At 32.9% G+C, this 24,474-nt stretch overlaps 1 protein-coding gene across 1 annotated transcript in view; it reads right to left on the reverse strand.

Moving 5' to 3' along the window:
• The window catches only part of LOC143915489 (uncharacterized), a 53,378-nt gene that overhangs the window by 12,502 nt on the left and 16,402 nt on the right, over nucleotides 1–24,474 (reverse strand). Inside the window, exon 3 of the mRNA XM_077436166.1 lies at nucleotides 1,375–1,952. Coding sequence (XP_077292292.1) covers nucleotides 1,375–1,879 — 505 coding nt within the window. The 5' untranslated portion in view covers nucleotides 1,880–1,952. The remainder of the gene's footprint in view (nucleotides 1–1,374; nucleotides 1,953–24,474) is intronic.

A 24,474-nucleotide genomic window follows, 5' to 3' on the forward strand; every position in this document is an offset into this window, starting at 1 on the left:
TTCTATTTCAATCGACACATGTGCTCGCAAGATTCTCCTACGAGCATGCTGTAATGAACTGATGTTGAACAGATTTACATTTACTGAGCATCTAAAGCCGGGGGTTTAAACGTCTCGATTGATCATTTACTAGTTACTAAATACATATGTAGGTATGTATGTATGTCGAGGGTAAACGTCAATGCATCTGACAAGTAGTTAGAAGAAAAAAATAGGTCTAATGGACAGAATCTAATCGGGGGATGTTTTGACCTGATGGATTGTTTAACCTTTTCGAATGCGGTTAAATTAAAATACACTTGCGATAAATTTAAAATACGATGAAAAATTATCAGCTGCAGTTCTAGAACTATTTGAATGCATTTGCGCATTTTTTACAGTACATAAACATCTTATTTTAGACATAAATCTTTTGTGTTTACATCTTTTCGTTTTTATGCATCAATCTTCTAGAAGTGATGGATAGAGGTGAGCTGGGAATGAACGAGATAATTAGAGGAATTTTCAGAAGTTCTCAACCCCAATAAAGAAAAAAAAATACACAAACTACTCTTCGTATTTCAGTTTACCGAAAGGGATCCCTTCGATCCATCTTTCCTTAAATGGGTCCATCAATCAAACTTCGTTTTACGTCTGATGGATGCTAATCTTTTCAACCGATTTAAAAGAAACTTATCGTATTTTTAATGGATTTTTCGTATCCGAAGCATTAAGTGGAAAATAACCAACATTTTAAATTCTTAATAATATTGAGCGCGTTGTTAAGATGATGCGATTACGTCGTGATTAGTTGGGTGGGTATGTGTATGAATGTATGTATATATGTACATATAATCGATTTCTGCAATAAAACTGCATATGAACTGTATTAAACCGTCACGAGCGAAAGAAAGATCAACGCCCTGACTAGCCTTCTAAAGAAATTTCAATTAAAATCGACATAAAACGTATTTCTAACAATTTTTTTAGAAATTGATTTTCACTTTCGAACATACATATATTATAATATAAAATATTTATATTTTAATTCGATAATAACATAATGCTATTGAACCTTTGGATATACATATGTACATACGTATACGTTGATTGAAATATACTGCCAAATTGGCTTCAATCTTGGCATGAAACGAGTCATAAAAAACAGAAGTAGGGGATGTAATGGTGCTATCAGAATAGGAGTAGCAAATTAATCACAACGCTTTAACAAAAGTAGACAAACACCCATCAAAATAAACCTAAAGTCCCATCAAATATATCAAAACCTATTTTTTATTAACTTCAAGCAACAAACTTAAGCAACTCTCATTGACTACCAATTTGTTTAGATTTTTTCATTGTATTATTTTGGATTTAGATAATAAAACGACTCACCTATTGTCTTATTGATCCAATCGGCAAGATCTTCCTGAAGTGGGAACAACTGCCTCGCCTGCGACATATACAGCCTGTCCCGATAGTACTCGTTCACGTCCTCGTCATTGCAAGGTGTCTGCTTCGAAGCCAGACCGATATCAGCTCTTTCATAACTGCTGCTCAAATTCTCCGTTTTTCCATTGACGATCAAATCTCCAGACCCTTGAAACCTTTCTTTCTTATCAGGACCATCATCGACTTGATCGCCATTAGTCCTATTAATGTCATTTTTTTCAACTACTTTGTCCACGTTTTTATTTTGACTGGCCTGCTCAAAAGCGCTCCGCACACATTCAAAAGCATTAGTCCTGTCAAAGGAGTTGATGATTCTGTCAAAGTTGCCGCTCAACGGCCTTCCAATCATCTTTCCAGGCAGTTCGATCTGAGTAGGTGACGTCATGGGTCCCCACGAAGTCCTGTTTAACTTCGTAGGTCCCGAATTACATCGATAAGTGTAAGCCATATTAAAAATTTAAACTTTGTTTCAGTTAAACATATAATCCTTAACACTCATGTTGACGTCTTTGCATCACCTTCTGAAACAAGTATAACACAATATCATTAAGAGTTGAATGAATAGTGCAACGTGCGATGTAACAGGGTAAATATAAGGTGGCAATTTGTTTCTCACGTGCGTAAGGGTGGACGTAAATCCAAGGAAATCTAGACAATTGGACTAATCCCCCTTTGGATAACAAATTGAATCTTTCCCCTGGAGGAAGCGTACAAAAATGTACAGCTTTGGGTAAATGGATTCCTCAGCACCGTCCATCCCTCAAGGATTAAGCAACGTCACACAATCAATTTGCAGTAAAAGCTGTACATTCATTTACATTCAGCAATTAAATAAATGAAAACCGTGCAAAAAACGCATTATCGACAGGCAAAATGTTGTAGAAATCGCATTCGTCAAAAACGGTTAGTCAGCACGTTGTCTAGTTGCTCCATTCGATTAACGGATTTCATCTAAACTTTCTGTGCACACGTGTATCATAGACACTAAAAAGTGAACTAAGACCAAGTCGCAAAAAATTGACAAGATGAGAATTTGTTTCCAATTTTTTCACACGTAATTTAAATGTCACATTGAAAATCTTTTTTAATCTTTCATAGCTTCAGAACCGTAGTGTGGGGGGTGCAGATGACCCGGGCGCAAAATTGAGGGGGTCGCCAAAAACAGGGTTGGTAATATTCCATATTATGTAAAATAATATTTTTGATTTTATTTTGGGATTACGTATTTAGATTTGTCTGTAAATCGAAGATTTTTAAAATGTTGATAATTATCTCAAATATTACAATTAATGTTTATTTGAAGTGCAGACGAACATTATTCACCCACGAGGGGCACGAAAACTACCTATTTATGAAAATTTTAATTGAATTTATTTGTTGGTCGTAATAAATGGAAAAACGGTAATTTTCATATTTTACTTAAACCTAAACTTTGTATGTATTCGAATATTGTAAAAAATAAATATTTGATATGAAGGGTTGCGGGGGGGCTAGTACCATGTTTGCGCCCGGGCGCAAACTACCCTAGCTAAGGCTCTGGGTAACCCTCAGGCGTCAGTCATTTTATTTCTAAAATAGGATTTGACGTTATATTTCTTTAAAAACAAATAAAAAAAACAAACAGAAATATCTTCCCATGAATGCATTTTTAATGTGAAAAACAGCACTCAAGAGAAATCATAATATATGTACGTAAACGCTTCCATCACAAAAACCCTCATCATTCCCCATCGACAGTAACTTCCAATGAAATTATTTTAAACGTTTACGTCGTAAATAAAAATTTTGCTAGAAATTGAAAAATATTTCTCGTAATTGGACTTCATTCTCTTTCATCAGTACAACGAATAAGTGTAATTTATCTGGAAATGCACATTCTCTTCAGTCCGCGATTAGCGACTAAATCAAATCTTTGACCCAATAAATTATACGAATCCTATAGCGCAATGTTACGTTTCAATTAAATAAAATACGATTCAATATAAATAAATTCCATATAAAAATACCTAGCAGTGCCTTGGTTTAATATATAAATTTCAAATATAATATATCACCGCGAGCGTAACATAATCTTTGAAATAATTCGAACCATCATTTCAGATAAACAGGTCACTGGCTGTCAACCTGAACGACAAGCCATAATCATCGCCATCTTCGCTATAGTGATCGTCGTAATTTATTATCATTCTCCGTTGCATAATGAAACGAAATTAATTGGTCGAAAAAGACCCACGCGTCGATCGAATTTAAAGCGAAGATCTTCCATTATGAATTCAAATTAAAAATTATCAATCCTACGCACTTTTCGCTTCAATATAATTAAGATAGATATCAGAGCAATCATTGTCCTTTTTATTCAAAGTTCATAAAAACGTGTTTTGAATAGTTCCAACACGCATTAAATAAAATAAAAGTATCATACAAACGTGTTGTCTGGGTTTATCGATTCTGATTGCAATTTAATTAAGAACTGCCTTAATTAAATTGCCATGCATCATTAAACGAGAGCGAAATCAGCAAAGTACCAGGGATCGGAAGCCTTCATTGTATTCGGTTCAAAGAGGGACTATGTGAATGGAATAATGAGAAAATGAGGGCCTGCCGAGTTCTCACAATCGAAAAAAAACAACCCTCTCTCACTCTCTATAGAAGGGAGAACGGCAAACGAAATTGCTGTAACATCAATTTTATATTGTTATACACGTATTTACGAGATGTTGAAAAGCATAAACGCCTATAATTTTATATGCAAGGAAAACGATGAAAAAACCGCTCTCGCTTTACACATTAAACAAATAAATTTAACATAAAAAATTATATAGAATTTAAAAAACATTACGGTAATTCCTTAAAAAAAAATATATATACATATATATTTATATATATACTATATATTTTGAATAAATGCCTTATTCAGAGCTTTTCCATATGACACTCTTCGCATAATTATGTACATATATATTTATTATATTACCAAATGCTAAAATATCTATAAACGACATTTAAATAAAATCGTAAACTTTCATTGCCAATTTTCGATAATATTTGCTTGATTCGATTCGATAATATTTGCTTACTTCTGAATTTTGTGATAATTTTAAGCAACTTCTCATGGAACTTTTTTCTGAATATATGTATGCATGTATGTATATATTTATTAATTTCACCCTTAAATAATCTTAAAATATAAAATATCAAACTGGAACACATTTATCATCTAGTTACACCACATACATTTTTTATGACTATTTCTTATTTTTCAAAAAAAAATACACAAAATCCATTGCATTATAAATATATACATTCAGATCTGCTAGAGTTTGCTATTTTATCTAACTTAATTGTTGTGACGGATTCAATAAAATCGGCACCCCATTCTCCGTTTCTCGCAAATCCGAATTTTTTTGACTGCTATATAATACATATTGTATACCAACATTGTATTATATAATATTTTTAGTATGTATGTATAAATTTGGACATAATTTTCATTTTGAGGAACCTGTTATTTTTTTTAAATTATATTTTTCCATGATGCCATTGCGGGCTACCCTTGGGCGACCTATGGTTTTGAACTTGTACATACATTTATAGATTATAAATTTGAAATCATATTCAAATAGTGGTGACATAATTTGTAGGATAGTTTTGCCATTTAGGTGAGGAGCCATTTCAACAATGCAACTCGATAAATTGACAAATCCCGATATGAAACGATCGACTTGGAGTCACTAATATTAAAATCTGACCAGCAGCACTGCAGAAATACCGAAATTATTTTCAATGGAGATCAAACCAAGTACCTCGGTAGTGGCATTAACGCAACTACCGAGCTATGCCAATGGCACATATGGCAAAAATAATATATATAAATAAATAAATACATATGTATTATTCTAAACTTTTGATCGACTGAATTGTGCATTGCTATGCACACATACTTTCTAAATATCATTTTTAAGCACTGACGAATCCTTGACACTACATGCGTTTTGAAATTAATTGAAAAACGGTCCGAAATGAAAGTATACAACGAATCAGTTTGAAAGGCAAATTTGTATTTATTTACCTCTATAGATATTTTTACAGAGATATGAACACGCGATCATTTCAAAATATGGCGCGCTTATAATCGACCAGCTAAATAGCACGATTAGAATTATTATTCCAAGAAAAAAAATATTACTGAATTTTAAGCGTCGGCTCAAATTATGTTGTATGCAAAATTGAATCCGTTGAACTTGAACGCTCGTTTAATTTCCATCGTCAACCATTGTGACGATGCGCGTAATCATCGGTTGTCGACGAGTTGATTGGAAACGTCAAAATAATTTATAACACCTTATATAGATTACGATCTTTCGATTCTTTTGTAGGTATATTAACGCCGTTGTCGGCCTTCGAGCCTTTGCTAAAAGTCGTCGTTGTTGTCGTGTTGCTGATGTTGTACAACAACGCATATATGGAAGTTGGCTTAATTGGAAGACATTCATCATCACCGCGAGTAACTGCGAACGCGCGCGCTCTTCAAATGCCGAAAGACAAAAATAAATAAATAAAAAATCGCATACATACATATATAAATAAATATTGATGATAGCAAAATAATAATAAAAAAAAACAAATGTAAGCAAAGGCGCAATAGCAAGTTACAAAATGTTCATTGTTGAGCTTCGGCCATATTTGTAATGTTCAATGCCAATAAAATGGCGCATCTCGATCTCTCAACACAATATTGCGATTGAGCTTTTTTGTACACGCGGAAAAGTCTTATTATTCGTCGCGTGAGTTATTTTTTTTCTCCGTATCTTTGTGTAATAAATACAATGGATAAAGTTGTACGATCGTGCTAAAGTTTCAATACATTTATTTATATTCTAGGAATATTATTATGCCGACGTATGTAGTTTGTTACACGTTTTATCAATATGCAATTTTACATCAAATATTTTCATACAAATCGCAAAGATAAAATTCGTGCATAACCGGGCGGAAAATGGGATATCGAATTGAGATATAAATTAAATTGCAACAAAAGGGATGTAATCCCAATAAGCCTACTTTGATGGAAAAATAATCTGCATACGTTGCATAACAAAAGGGTGAAGTAAACCTTAAATAAAGATGCATATTTTTGGTATACGAAATTCGGACACCTACATTGATTATTTTCAAATTTCTACCAAATATTTAAAATTATGTTTTTTACATTCAATTTACATATAAATAATCAATATGACATACACAGCTTAGAAACAATTCTATAAAGACAATATCTATATGGGATATTGTATGTCAATATAGATTGTATATATGTAGATACATATCATCATCATTTACAGCTATTCACCATCCACTGCTTTCACTCGTATCTGATTTGGGCAATTCTCATCCATATCATCTCACACATTTTCCTAATTTCCTAACTTCATCTACCCATTTCTGAGGTGGCTTTTCTTGCACCCTTCTACATTGAGATTTTCTATTTACGTGACCCATCCATTTCTATAGCAATCTCTTCACTCTCTCCGCTATATCAAATACCCTTGTCACACTTCTCACCAACGTATTCCGTTTCCTATATCTCCTCGTTACGTCGAGCATACAGCGTTACATACATACACTTCTTAAGTACATTAGTTTTTATGTAACAATTTGGCGCTCAGTTTCAAAAACAAAACACATTGATCGAAGATTTTTTTCTTCGGGCGGCTTTTTATAAAGGTATATAAATTACAAAAAACAGGTAGCTTAAACATTATTTTAAATAAAAAAATACAGATTTTTTAAATGAATATTATATTGTATTCAAAACACTTTTCACATTAATTATATACACAGATAGTGAATTCTTACAACCCGTTTAATGTGATAGGATCATACTAAACAGGATGTAAATCAAGTTCGCTGATATCCTTCGTCAATTTTCCCAAGCACGGCCTTGATATTCAGTAACAATATAAATACACACATACACATCCTGTTATGCAAATTTAGAAAGAAAAGTGCAAGTACAAGTATAAAGAGCTTTTTGTTGAATAGAAAATCCCATCTCATAAACATATGTAGGTTACATATATGTATATATATATACATAGTTTCAATGAAATTGTACATGGCCAGATCTGCACTGGAACATTAATATTACAAATTATATTATCTCAGTTACAATTCACACATGTGTGGTCATCATTAATACCAGTTAAAGCTAGATCACCGCATCAAGCGAGCTTTTATCTTTTCGGAACATCACAGATTTTAATCACCCAGACGAGCCGATCACACCATAAAAGCCGTACGATTTATGCGAGTTCGTTTTGAATTTAAAAACGCATTGAATCCATCGTAATGTCGATTCTATACATATGTATAAATGGCATCGGCGAGCGGTCATTCAAATAACCATCATCGGACAATTAACGCCATCTCAAATACAAAGGTCAGTATAATTGATTTCAGAATAATTAACGGTCGAATTTTGAGCCGGTCGAGAAAAAAAAATGTACGTACATGTGAATAATCCAAGTTACACACTTTCGTGCGGTTTAATTGGCGGCAATTAAAAAACGAGCGGACTAAATCCGACGTGTGTATTCCGTTAGATTCGGGTGAAATCGATGAACCGATGATGAATCGAACGCGATGATGATATAGCGGTACGCGTGCGTTAAAAATAAATCAAATTATTCCATTACACGGTGTGCCAGTCAAAGGGTTAACGAAGCCTTACGAGCCCACAGTTCGGTTAATCCTTTATTAACGCGATCACAATGCAATCAGAGAGATATTACATATAGCATACATATTCTTGTGTCATTGACTCTATAACATTTACTATACGTATGTACGTACATTTACATATGTAATTTTGACAGATTTTCAATACGCATAAATAAATATATATATATATATAAATAAAAAATAAATGATAGGTATGGGTGTTATATCAAAGTTCAATGTCTGGAATACGACTATGGAAATTATGCGTATTATTTTTTTGTCATAGATATTTGGTATAATTATAGGTGTTAAGTCGGTGTTTACTCACAAGGTGTATTTCCGCTGTAGCGTGAAACCACAAAACTGACGACGAAAAAAACAGAATCCGTTGTTCAGTGAGTCAGTGTGTTTGAACTCGACAAGGTTCACAATATGTCCTAATGATCGACATCGATCAGTTTACATTTTCACTTACTGGTGCAAAAAAGTTCATACTGAAAATTTTTCTTCATATGTATGTACATATGTACATATACAGTGAACGAATAATTTAATTTCTTTTCGATTTACAGGAATATTTTTGATATAAAATAATTATAATTAGGATCATTAAGTTAATAAAACAAGACAAATTATGAATTATATCAATGAATTTACTTTCAAAAATAGACCAAGAATGTGAAAAATGTATTTTTGGTTTTTGGGACTTTTTAGAGTTTTTATATAATTTACATAATTTTTACAACATTAACAAGTTATATACATATGTTTTAAATGATTAATTTAAATGTTTATTTTAATGAAATGTAAATATTTTGTTATTCTTCCTCTTTTCTTAAGAACTAATGAAATTCTTCTTGGCATGAAGTCAACCAATTTATTCTTTATGGTTTTTTATAGGGCCTGACTCTTTGTTTTGTGTTTTTCTGTACCGAGGGCTCGTAGAACCATTTTATAAAAAAAATTGGGTTTTTTCTTGTTTTCAGTAAGTAGGAAAGTTTGTCGCGCGAAGTTTGCTCAAAAATCTCCATGCGTAGGTTTTTGTATCACTCACTGTACATATGTATGTATGTGCTAAGGCGCAAACATAGAATCGTACGGCACGGCATGCCTAGGTAGACTACAGCCGTGAATGGGTGTGTCATTGTTAATTCGTACGATATTATTATTTCGACAATTTCCCCATAAATTTCTTCAAATTTGGGAATCTCCGTTATCGATCACTGTCAAGGCTATGTCAATAATGCAAGTATAAAATATCATCGAAAATACTCCAGGGGGTGAGTATTGCCAAGGATTTCGATGGCATATATTAGGCGTGTTAGCGTTTTTTTGCATGTGCAAAAAAAACTATCTAAGACCCGGACCACACCGAATGACTTAGTCGGCCGACTCGTTACGCGACCAGAATACATGTATGGAAATGTGAGCAACCAAGAAGTTGACGGATGTGACCCGCTCTATCGAACTGTTTACATTTTTCTTCCGCTCTATCTAACTGTTTACAATTCTTCTTTCCCATAATGGTTTCCTTGATTGTTCTGATTTACTGAATAAGGTTAATTTCAGAATCCCAGTTCGGTACTCTAGACGCGTTGCACTCTTTTCACTTAATCCTTTCAATACTAATTCCCAAAAATATTTTTATCTGCAGCGCGTTTATCGTATGTTTAACGGAGAGCTGAATGAGGTTGATCTATTTGGTATTTCCCTACATCAATTCAGGTCTAACATCAAGAGAATTTTGACCGATTGATTCATTTCTTCTCCTATTCTATTTTTCCAATATTTCCAATATTTTTATACTTTAGTTTAGTTATGTAATGTGCTATTTAATTCATATTATAGCTTTCATTCTTTTCCTTTTCATTTGTTTATTTTGTATTTACCTTTTTCATTTGTTTTATATTTGTAAATTTCAATTTCTTCTTATATTCTATTTTATAACCTTTTCCAAATATTTTAATACTATAGTTTAATTATGCAATGTTCTACATATTTTGTCATGCCTTTATTCTTTACTTTTTAATTTGTTTTCCTTATATTTATCTTTTTCATTTTTGTAAAAATCTATTATTGGACTCGGATGTTACATATATTATTTATTTACTATTTGTTTTTTTATACATATCTATGTACATCCTGTCTGTTGATTTTTCAATTAATAAAATAAAATAAAATAAAATAATCGTATTTCTGTTTTTTTGTTTATATATTTTTTTTGCTGTTTTATTTTTATTTTAATATTGTTTTTTTAATGTATTTTAATTTTTCTCATTTTATTTGCATATACATACATATGTATAATTTGTAAAAATATGTTTGATCTAAACCCCTTGGGTCTATCGGCTTTGCCGCCTCCCCCAAGTATATTAAATAAATAAACATTTGGTTAGGTCGTGCAACTAATCGACCGATCAAAGGGCCGGGCCGCACCGTGCAACTTTGTCGGCCGACTAGTCGCGCGACACGAAAAAATGTATGGAAATGTGTGCGACGAACAAGTTGACGGGTGTGGCATGTCCCATCTACCTGCATGCATTGGTCTGGTAGCCCTCAACTAAGTTGTTCGCGAGTTGAGCGGTGCGGCCCGGCCCAAAGTCGCACGGTAAGATCCGGGTTACAAAAAAAAGAGTGCGTCTTTGTGTTTCTCCGCCTTTACAATTCAAGAGTACATTTTGTTCGTTCATGAACAATCTAGCTTGTTCATACACAAAAAAATCTGGCTAGTTATATTGTACACAATAGAAGAAATCGACGAACTATTAAGAAAAAGTTTACGTATTCTAAATTGTTTATCCCATTTTCTATGTACATATATACAAACATGCTTAATTTGGGTTGCAATATTTTTAATATCAACAGAAACGGGAATTATAACCAGAGATCGGGAGCCAGGATTATTTTCCTACAAAGCAAGATAGCAAAAAAAAGGTTGACAATAGTAATTGACAGTAGTGAACCATTTTTTGTGCCGAAAAGAATCCTGGCCGCCGATTTCTGATTATAACAACGTTGTAATGTTGTTGTAATAGGATTTTCCTTCTAAATATTTGCCGTTTTGGGGTCTACACCACGGCGCGTTGCGGGCCCGTGTTCGTCCGTGTGCGTTTTGTCTTAATTTGGACGATCCATTAGAATTCGTTATCTCATTTACTATAGTAAAAAAAATGAATCCACTGAATGATAAAGCAAACATTTGTAATTTGAACTCCTCACAAAACCGATGGAATTTATTATTATTATTTAGATTTACTGCTATTTTTTTCTATCTTTCACCAAATCTACTACATACTAGGCTTTTTTATTTAAAAATATATTTATTGATCTTATCGAGATTGTTATACCATTTTCGACATGAGCATGAGCGAATATCTAACGACACCATGAATAATGCAAAAATTGATAATGCACACGTGCGACTGCAGATAGGTAAGCACGTCTTGATTATGTTGTCCTCGATTTTAACGTCAATTTAAACTGTTATAAGAGTAAACCTTGCTTTGCCATAAATTTCATAACATATTGAAAACATTGCGATTATCAATGCCGACGATTTTTACAACGATTCCGACACACATACATAAATTTTATCACAAAAGTGATAAAATTTATCGGAAGGCGCGGACACGAGAGGGTTAATCAGTCAAGTGTTATTTTAAAAGGGGCTCTTCTGAGTGCTCGGGTTTCACCCATACCAACCCCATGCTACAGACCAAACCAGACAAGTCTACAAGGGTGTTCCTAGACGTAATGGAGTATGTGTGTTCGGATAAAATTGGTACCACGGAACGGGTCATCCACCCCATTAAAAGCTATCCTTTTTATCCTAAAATAGAATATATGTATATATAACGTTCACACAAATACATAATTGAGTATTATGAACGAGACGCGTTAGCCGTTTAAGGTGATGTCAACATTCATACATAATTAAAATTAAAACTCAAATAGAAAATTACCGAGATGGCGTTGGAAGTTAACCGATTGAGTGCCGCCGCATAATAATGTTTCTTTTTTTCAATGATTTCATAACAATAAATTGCAAGCACATACATATATAAACATACCCAACCTGTCAATTAATACGAAATCGCAATCGAACTTCGTCAAGCTATCGGCGACCGTAACTCAATCGATCTATCGTACCGCAAAAATGCATACATAAAAAATAACATTTTTACGAGAGAAACCTGTCTGCTGTTTGCCGTAAGATTTTTGTAGTTAAATATTGTCAATTATAATATGTAAGTAGACCATTCAAACTGAACGTATCTATGAATATGTAACACATATGTACATATATTGTCAATTTTACTTCACGCATAAAATTGAATATCAATATAACAAGCACACTACGTATACAATATTATATTTTTATTGGAAACGCGACACTTAATTTTTACTCGAAGAAAAAATCAACATCTGGGTTACCCCCCCCCCCCCCCTCCATAAGGGATTTATACACAATTCTATTATTTACGATACAATAAAAATTGACCTAAAAGTACAACTTGTTTTAATTTACAAAATAACTTTTGTAAATATTCAAATAAACTTTATTTAAATAAAATAGATATTCAAATAAACTTTTGATATCAAGCACTTGCTTGATATAAAAATGCTTACAAATATTTTAACAAAAAGTCAAAAATAAGATCACCGACGATTCGTCAAAATATGCATCCACTGTAATTAAAATTTTCAATACCGGTACTAACGAAACCGTTTCTACCGGTTTTTGATCAAAATTCGACATTCGGTACACATTCACACTTTTTTTACATCGGTAATTCGCCTGCTCATTAACTATAAAATAGTTAATGATTATCGTGATAACTTACATTTTATTAGTAATTAATTAAATTTTACTGCACCAACTGCTTAAAAACTAACAATACCGGTACTACCGGTAGTGTAAAAATTTGGTAGTAATATATTGACAAATTTTCATTTTTTGGAAAATTTAACTGTAATTATACTATTTTTTTTAGATATTTATCTACATACATATGTATATGTATATACATATGTAAGTATAAAACAGAAACAAACGAAAAACATTGTTTATAAAACACAATTATGTATAGGAAATGTTCATTTTATTTTTCGGTAAATCATCAGTCAAGAAAGCGTTTGACCCTAAAAACATTCTATAATACATAAGTTTACACAACTTAAATTAAAAAAAACAATGTTATTTGAATTGAGCTGATATTCGTGAGCAGTACGTTTATGCCACCACTTAAAATTTTAATCCATGTCTATTTGAAGCCTAATTTGACTAGAAAATGATCTCACAACGTAAACGATACTTCATTTGAAAAAGAAAACATGTCAATTTGGACCAATTGAAAGCTGGACATCTTGCAATATCGAATTTCATACCAAACGCTTACTCATAGATTAAAAGCACATACCCATACACACAGTGGTGCAATAAATGCAACGTATAATTAAATTTTGACCATCGTCTAGTGCTCAAAGTTTTAGATAGCGAACAAATGGTGCTTTTGTCTATATACAGTAGTCAAATTGATCGGATAAATATGACGAAGTGGGTCACCGAATATGACTCGACGCATGCAAATTTTAAACACAATAATTCCGAAACGAAATTTTATACAGGTAAGCAGGTATACACACTTTTAAACACCTGTACATACATTCACGTGCGTGGTATACGACTTGCTATACGGCGAAAATTGTTAATCTGATCGCATGATACAAACATATGTACATATGTAGATACCGTACCTTCTGCATAGATAGTCATACGATAATTTTGCAAATGGACAATGTCGATAACTGTACCTATGTACATACATATGATATGTATGTATAGTACATACTAATCATTAGTAAAAATCCTTTTTATATTTTATCTATGTTTTATTTCTAATGTTGTGTCTAATTCGGTCGAATAGCACTAGATTATAAAACTCGATCCATATAGAGAAAATTGCTTAGCACATTATGTCTTTCATTTCTCGATTTAATGCATGTAATGCTTTCATGCATGCATACATACATATGTACATACATACATATTATTCGAATGAAAAATATTTGTGGGATAAATATTGAATACTGAGAACAATAAATCGAAATCAATATTTCAAGTCCTCAATAATTTTCGACATAAAACAAGTACAAGGTTTTGTATGAATCGATTGCTTTTATTTTACCTATATAATCCAGTGCCGTAGATACCTAGGGTAAAGTGCGCCCATGAGCAAACATGCTAGTAAGCCCTCCCCCCTCTTATTATTTATTTATCTATTTTTTATTCATATTTTTCAAATACGTCCTTTACGTAAAACATAAAAATTACTGTTTTCTAATTTAATAAAATTAAAAATAATACATTATATTCAAATGTAGAATATTGTCATATGTAGGGCAAATGTCCTTGTGGCCCTCACCTGCATTTAAAATACATAAACATTAATTGTAAAATTTGTAAATCAACATTTTAAAAATCATTTAAAGCGGTTGCTTTTGACTTTTGAAGCCGCCCCCCCCCCCCGCATTTATTTTTTTCCCAAAAATCGAACTTAATATATTTTTAGTAATATTTTATGCAAGGAAAATGCTTTTTTGAAGCAAATTGTTGACTTCTTACATAGTGTGTTCTAAAAAAGAATAGATTTATTTAAAAGTACATAGATAAAGTAAAAAACTATTTAATGATGAAAATGACATAACGTAATTGACAATTTAAGCATATCTTGCAAAATATAGTCGAAATGTCGAAAAACATTGACAGTGTCGTGTATTTTTCAAATCGCATAGAAAATATAGACGATCAGGGCTGGCGTATTCTGCCCCAAAGAGACCTTTACGCAGCCAACTAAAAGCCACTCTCTGTATTCGGAAATACGTATCATTTTTATTTACTTCGGCTGACTGTCTACATTCTTCACACAGTAGCAGGCAAACCAAAGCTGGTGACCACGGGACCACGGCAGAAAAACGATTGCCCCGAACTGAATTACAAACTGGTTCTACTCACTGCACAGTATAAAGAAGCACTTGTTGACTCTTAAAGATTTACCAACACGATACATTTTTTATTACAAATTTTATTTTAATTTTCGGTTGGGAGAAATGTGTATGGGGCAGTGCCCCATTTTCCCTTAAGGACGAGCCGCCCCTGATCATATAATTTAAAAAAATCACCGATATTACTAACTGCGTTTTTGCCCCCCCTCCCCCCCCACACTACGGTCCTGAATTCTATACATTCAATCGAAAAATCGTCGTATTAATGTAGTCATAAATCTCTTTTGTGACTCATCATAATCGTAAAATAAATTGCAGCATTTTTATATTTACATTCATCTGTGAAAACCAATCAAAATACAATGCACAAAAGAGAGCAATACAAAAGAATAAAGCGTATTTTCTTATCAATGAAACCTTTTATCATCTGATTAAAAATAGATATACAAAAATAAAGTGATCATTTAAATTTACAATACATATGCCGAATTGAAAAATTGTAAAAAGTGCATTTTAAAATTAATCCGGTCAGTTCAAATATAAAAAAAAAATAACTAGTCAACTGCCTACCTACATATCTACTACATATGTAGATTAATCTGATTGAATAAAACGACTATCTGGTAAAACATACGACTGATTTGTATCATATAGCTGAACGATGAGAAGATTACAGTTTGATATAATCTAAACTCTCTAAAGCTCATTTCCTTGAAATTTTCATATCTGAGCGCACATCACACAACTTCTCTTGACTTTCTTCCTGTTAACAGCACATAAGTGGACTATCCCAGATTTAATTAACCGTCGGATATAATTTGTAAACACATCCGCAATATTAACATTGCAAAAAGCACATACACAACGACCGAAAGAGGTCAATCGTATACATACTACATGATTGGTGTCGTATGGTGGATAATCTTCAAATCACTTGAGAGTTCACGCCCTGCTCAAAATTGAATAACCGTCAACATCCGCTTTGTCTGGTGACTTCTGAATGCACCATGCAACTCTCCCACAGATGCACTCGGTATCCGGGAATAAGAAACACAAAATCCAAATAAACCGTAGTTTCAACTCGTTGAAAATAATACACACTGTAGCTTCCGTTCATACTTGACGCACGTTTATTATTTACGTAAAAGGCTCAGGCATGTCTCCGAAATGGAATCAATAAATTATATGACGCAAGAGTTCTACTTTCGATTGGCCGAAAATGTTTCAACAATTGATCGCTAACGAGATCTACGTATAATACATAGGCTCTTGCTAATAAACAATAATAAAAAGTGTAATTATTCGAATTGCGTGATTCTATCCACATCTATGTACATAAATGTATGCACATATTCGTATGCAAATTGTTCGACTTGTGCTAGATATGTAGTTTAAGTTTGTGAAGAATTTCTGGGTTAAGATTACAGTTTAACTTCAAAGTCGTATCACATAAGGTCGTTTTTTTAATCGAATACATAATTGAATATCTCCGGTCTCATTTTGAATGTTATTCAATCGATTTTTTTTGAACGATGGACAATGTCATGAACAGTTAGGCATTTTATCATTCCTACATATTTATAACGCGGTATCAATTATAAGCGAATGTACATATGTATAACCTGTATAACATAACCATTTTATTAGATCGGTGGAGTAGATTATGCGATTTATATTATATTTTATTTGCAGTATTTATGAATTCGGTAAATTGCAAGATAGCAATATTTGTATTGATTGATACAGAGATATTTCCTGTCGTGATAAGTAAGTTCATGTGTGATTAGGCATTAGCTCGAATAAACAACGTTCATTTATACAGGTGTATAATTTATACAGAAGTCAACTTTCAGAAAAATTCAGTAAAAAAAAAATTCTTTTACTTACATAACAACCGGCACTGAAAATTTGCGTCCAATTGTAAAAACGTACACACTTGCGGGAAAATTCATATTTTTTTCATGGTTATAGTTTCGCGATAGCAAAAATAAATGTTTGCATTGTGTCAATGTTATGACTCACGCAAATTAAAAGAATTTTTATGCAATTTTATAGCATTACGTTAACTACGGCCATGTTAACTCAAATCTTGTTATCTCGATTGAAACACAAACGTGTACTATAATTTTTATTTTAATAACGATCGTGTAAACATTTGCATGCTAGTCACGAATGTATGTATTATTTTTATGATGATATTTTTTTTTATAAAATAAACTTTTACGCACAATAGTGATGTAATATTACGAGTATAAATTTAAACAAAAAAGTCATTGCCACAAAATAATTAAATGCTATGAAGATTTTGCGTAAAAAAAACAATTAATAAGAAACTGCTTTTTCGACAAGAATTTTACTCATTTTATTCATTATATTATAATTAATTATTTGCCAGATGTACACATTTGCATGACGCGTCGTTTACAACAAAAGTTGATACATAAAAGCTAGACATTAAATCATTTGTTACGTGAGAAAAAAATGGCGAAGCGCGAAAATTAACTTAATTGGCGCGAAATTCAAAAATCAATGACGTCTACGTGCTCTGACCGCCATTTTAAATGCACCGTAAAATTTTATTTCATTACGTTTTTCAGCGCATAAATTATGTAACAATTATACCTAAAAATTAAATACAAGAATACACAAAGAATCACAAAAAACAGACAATTTTTTCAACTCTAGCCAGAATGTGAATCAGTGACGTGCCGTGGAAATATCTCTGCTTTTGACGCACAACAGGACACAAGTTAAGTTAAACAACTCTGTTAAGGTCTAGCCGCACTAGGCGACAGTGCGCTGCAGCGACACTGCGCAGCAAATCAGAGCTGGTACAAAAGGAAACTTTAACGCGCAGTGTCGCGCCCCTCATAGTGGGTTCTATCTCATAAAATTTCATAAGAAACGATATTTGGCGTCGCTGCAGTGCAGTCTACTAAACACAGATAGGTACGCGGCACGTATATATTTTTAAATAGTTTTAAAAACCCTAGACGTATTCCGGTATGCCAAATCTGTACCATCGTGTCCCTTCAAAAACCTCACCCGTTTCCGGTGATATTTTATCCTTGTATCGACATACATGCATATTTAGGTTTGACAATGATTTATAGCGGTGATTGCCACATTTGAATAAATGTAGGGAAAACTTGTCGAAATAATAAGATCGTACGAATTAATAATGACGACACGCCTCTCATATCTGGAGTCATTACTTTTCAGTGTGCTCTTACCATTACGTCATACCGATGCTTCTTATTACACGAAATTAAGGCTGTGCTACAAAACCGGAGAGATTTTCACGGCACGCCACTGATGTGAACCTTTCAATAAGTAAATTATCACCAGAAGCCAATAACTAGCGATTAGCATATAATGCTTTCGAACAAAGTAGTAACGGATTCGATTCCCACTGGTTGCTGCTGGCTTGACCTTGGATATGTGACTCCAGATCAATCGTTTCCTATCAGAGTTTGCCAATTTATCTGATTTTCGTTGAAACGGTTCTTACAAATTAGCATCCTTGTCCTATGTATATCTCTCGCAAAAATTCGAATTATTCAGCATCTCAATTTTTCGATGATTTGTGGTGCTGCAACTTTCTCCATAGATTTTGATCATATTTGCCTTGTATATATGTATAATGCTTACAATGTTTCTGGACAATGTTTGATCATAGATGTTGTGTTTAATGTAAAGTATATAATAATCATGCATTTATAATAATTGATATTTCTTGATCTGTATAATACACTCATCGAATTGGAGCAATCTGTAGGACGAGTGCGCATGATTGATAGAATAATAAAAATATATTTATAAGGGGCCGTGCAGACTCGGGTGAATATGACGAAGAAAAAAACACGACGAACTCGAAATTTCTTTACATAATATAAGCTGTCGTATCTCTTATCGCAGGAAACATTAGTCCATATCGTCCAGCATCAACACAGTGGCCTCAAGTTCACCCGGTCGAAAGTTCGATACCGATTCTGAGCACCAAAGTGGCGAAGATCGCCTCTGGGTGACCTTTTGCCAACAGCGGTCGGTGAAGGTCTAAATTTGCCTCACATTTCGAGACCACCCCTTAAATGGTGCATTTTGGCGAGCCGGCAGACTTGGCGACCTCGCGCTCTCAACAATGGCGATGCACCGACTGACTGCTCATTTCCATTGACTTTTGGGTGCGAAATTGACCAGAGGACCGGTCTCTACATACAAGTGCTCCACATAAATACACAATCCACTGCGATTCCTTGGCTAAGCCATGCGTTGTAATTTCGGGTGAAACCTAAGCAATCAAATCATAGATAAATTGATCGTTCGTCAGTGTTTATTCAACACCTGAAAGAATTAAATTTTGTTCAATACGAACACAAGTATTTTTATTACAACTAACTACTGATAAGGTACTATTTATAGGCTCCCCGATTCTGAGACATATGTAACATTCGTCGATACATTGAAGTATTCCTGTGACACTATTTTTCCATGGAAATTGGCTGGAACGATTATGTTCATGGAAAATGTTAGTTAAATAATAATTTCACACTACTGGCATTAGAAATTTAAAACTACTGGCATATATTTCAAAGAATCATTATCATCATTTAAGATCAGTTTGTATTGCAAAAACTGTAGGCAATTAATTCTAATCTTAGAATAATTACTTTAAAAATGAATCAGTATCTACTAAATATTATATAATTGTAAATAAACTTAACACAATGAGCTCACGAGGAAAATTTTTAAAGGCATTATACATAGAAAATTTTATGCTTGTTAACACGATTAGAAAGATGTGAGTAATTTAACTAGAAAAAAAGGTAAAATAAACTTTCTTATACTCTTCCAGTCAGTGAACCCATTATACATACTATCTGGAGAAGTCAACAGCATAGCTTGGTGGTTGCATTAATGCTAATCACCGAGAGATTGCCGGGTCGATTGAAAATTTTATTCCGAGTATTATCTGTAGTACTACTGGTCTTATCAGAGTTTGCCAATATATCTGATTTCATTGCTGAAACGGTTCCTCATCAAATTGACAAAACCATCCATTTGTCACCACTATTTGAATATGATTTCAAAATTTTAATGAATAAATATATATACATGTGTACAAGTTTAATACCAAATATATCGCCCTGGTGTAAAACACGTAATGGTATCATGGTTATTTAAAAAAAATCTTTATATTCGTAACTCAATTAAAGAGTGTTCGTTTTCAGTGTATCGTTTTCAGAGTCCGCTAATTTGGCCACTCAGGAGTTACTTTTACGTTAGCCGGACGCTACCTCGTTACAAGTAACCAAATTAGGGAACTCGGTCTGAGTGCACTCGTACCATGTCAATCCAGTATGAGTGAATAATTTTGAACGACTCATCGTTCTTATTCACTTTTTTTTATTATATATTCCAACAAAACAAAACCTTATTTAATAATATAGTGGAACAATTATTTCCATCAAATACAACAATGCAAAGATTTTTCTTCAACTTTCTCGAAAATTGTTGATTTGTCGAATACGCTCCAATTGCCACCCCAGCAGTTTCTTGTTCAATCGAGAATTCTCAAATATACGTAATCATCGTTTATGTGCAACGCGAGCAAATTGCGCACGCAATTGAGCTAATTATTTAAGAGTGGGCTCGCACAACTATAGTGCGAACTAATTAAACACTTCTTGAATATAAAAGCATCGAACTGCAGAAACCGCTAAATTATTCCGTACGTGATACAGTAAGCGAATTAACGAAACCCTTTAAATAAAGTATCGAAATATTACACAACGGGATTGTTAACGTATCTTCCAAGTACATGGACAAATCGAAACAGACCGACTCTATCAAAGAAAGTGCAATAAAGCTGGCAATGACTCTCATGTGACCAATATAATTGCACAATTCATGTGTTTGGATGCGTGCAGGCGGATCGTTCGATTCAATTTAACACGACTTGTTTATAGTATGGCAGGCAATAGTAACAATTTGTAATAGACCTAATCAAATTATGAGACATCAGAGTCCAATGGTTGGGAATTGAAAGAAAACATCACCCTCGTTTGTTCAATTTACAATTACATTGCACTCGCGTACCTACTAAGGTTTCTGCCCGGGTCGACTCGGGACAGAAATTGACGGAAACTGAAACAATTTTTGATGTCTTGTATCCCGGGAATTCATATCTCGAATCCCGGGAAATATATTTCAATCAATACGTTATTTAAGTGGCTTAATAATGGCGAAAGTATGTATATCCTAAGATGAAACCATTATGAAGCGAGTATATCCTTCTTGTATTGACGAGTCCGCAATGGAAGAAACTATTTAAGTACTGATGAAGATGAGACAATTGTATGATTGACGATGAATAAAGCTATTTAAAAAAAAAAATTAATAAATAATTACATTTTTTCCAGTTAATACATAGATATTTTGCTTATTTTTTCTAAATAAATAAATTTTATATTAATAAAAAATAAATTAAATTGAAAAAAAAACACATCCTTATGTCCCGGGATCCTGGCAACGATCCTGAACTTTGTCCCCCTGTCCCGAGAATAGAAATAGTCTGGGAAATCAGAAGCCCTAGTATCGACTGAAGATTTGACTAGACAGATAATTGGATGACTCGATATCGTTTATCGGATTGAAGCTCTTTTTTACATACCTCCTTTATTTTCACTGTAATCATGTAGTTTAGTAAATGTACTATTCATTTACACAATGGAAGGTTGGAAGTTGAGATAAGTCACTCTTAATTAATTTAATCGGGTCACAATTAAATATGCACATACACACACACATAAATATGTTATCTTTATAAGAAAAAAATCAAGCTTAAAAGTCATGTGACAAAAACAATATAAATGTAAATATACGGGTACGAATTCTAAAAAAACGATTTGTCAAAAAATTAGCATTAGTTGATTAAACTCTTCAATGAACGTTGATTTATCAATATTATATATTGTCATACAAAAATATCAAAAAATAATTCCGATAAAATTGTTAAACAACAAAGGTTGCGATTATTATTGAGAAAACGTCACTTTCACTGATTAGCACACCCATACACATACACACAATTCTAGTTTATAATATGTACGTGCATGTTCCTTTTAATAAACTGCATAAACACTCGACTGTAATAAGTATGTACGTATGTAGTATATACATATGTATGCGTTAGGGCCGGATAACGTCAGTTTCCCGACTGGTTAATTCACTTCTGCCACTTTTCCAGTTTGTCTCAATTGATTCCAATCGACCACAGCGAATCTCCACTTTATTGTAAAGTACTAGAACTCAATTTGATCCTCGTTTGTCTTGAAATGACGATTCCACGATACCTCGACGATTATTTCAACTGGATTACCAAAAATGCTAGCGGATGGTGAAAGATGGCAGCCAACGTCGCGTGCACCAACTATTTAACCTTTTACTACATACATATGTACATACATACATATATACAATAATGCACAGATGTATTTCTAAAATTTCTGCTTTGTTTTTATGCATTGTTGATGCTTAAATCAAGCGGGAACGTGGAAAAAAAGTATTCCAACGGATGGTAGAAAAAGTAGATAAAATATTATAAGAAGCATTGAAGAAGTTTAGCAGTGGGTGGCGAAATGAGGATAATGACTATATTATCATAACCTTTCTTGAATTAAAATTAGAGAAATATTAATAACACAAAAATACACGAAAATTGTAAGTATATCAACAAAATATAGCATTGATAAAAATGAGATTAACTTAATCAAATCTCGATATTCCAACAATGGTACATACATATGAATGGTACATACATAAAATATAATTTAAATATAAATACATACATATGTATGTTTATAGATTTACTACATTTATATCTTTATGGAATATAAAATGCTATCGAACTATCCAGAATCGATCCTTTTCAGATTCAAACAACTCATGCATCATCATTAAATATACTACATGTGGATCCTCAGCCACTTTTTTTCGAAACACAGAACAATAGGAATTTTTATGGAACAAAATATTCTAAAGCGTACTTCCTCATAATATATTCAAGAAAATGATTTTAATGGATTTACATAAATATTAATAGTATAGGAATTAAAAGGCGCTTTTGTGCAGCCTTTAAGATAAAAGCGCTTGAATAGAAAATACGTAAAATATTTTACTGCCTAGAAGGTCAGCAGACAGTCCACTTACAAAAGTTGTATATCACAGACATAATATATGTATAATAAAATAAGTGGAGGGACCACACAGGCAGTATACTCGAGAAGTAGACATTAACGCACCATATAAAGGCCACAATTTCGCTTGTACATTTCGAGAACAAAGCTATTATAAATTACGCAAAAATTTTCATTCGCATACGTGAATGATAGATCGAGCATCGCTCTTAGCACTTAACGAAGTGCGAATAATTGGAACAATTATGGTGTTTTAATGCCGAAATTGGCGACGATCGTTTCACAAGCTGTCAGACTGAGGTAATTTTCAGACATTTTTAATGCGGTCGAAAATTAGCCCACGATGAAAATTCGAGACCACGGCGAACGATTACGAGAGACCGCGAAATAAAATGCCGAAATTGCGTATATTTATTTCTATTATAATATGGACATAAGAAACGTCACGGTCGATCGAATCAAACTGCGTGAATTGGGGAAAAAAATAGTGGTCGAATTCGGGTCGCTTTTCAGCTCCATTTCGTATAATAAATGCTCGCCAATATCATTTCTAGTTTCTCAATTATTTATTTGAATTTTTTCACTTTCCTTCAAAACGAAAAACGTCTCAAAAGGTCCAAATTTACTTTATCATAGATAAACTTTCGTTTCTCACAGTACAATAGGTCTAATTTTTTTTGTCGTTACATTTCAAAAATCGCAATCAGGCATTTCAAAACGAAAGAAACAATCATATTCAGATAGTAAAACTAACACGCAACTACATATCTCTAGTTTATTATTGTAACGTATATTGAATCATAAATTATACATATTAACCCAAATAGTGTGCTAAAATAGAAAGATAATATGATTCATTTAAATCATACGGAAAAGTCAGTAAGAATACGTATGTATGTACTATATGTAAGTAAAATACCACTTCCGTTGAACAAACGCGATTAAAACACTTGTCAAATCTTATTAATATTCATTGTAATAATGAGCACACTTTGAATACATTAAGAGTTGAAAAATAATCATGCATACGATCAAATACAAGCGCTTATGAAAAATGAAAAAACTTTCGATTGAAATTCTTAAAAAAAAATTACAATTCAAAGATGGTAATCGTAATTTT

The sequence above is a fragment of the Arctopsyche grandis genome, chromosome 8 (assembly GCF_051622035.1).
Source record: "Arctopsyche grandis isolate Sample6627 chromosome 8, ASM5162203v2, whole genome shotgun sequence".
NCBI classification, from domain to species: domain Eukaryota; kingdom Metazoa; phylum Arthropoda; class Insecta; order Trichoptera; family Hydropsychidae; genus Arctopsyche; species Arctopsyche grandis.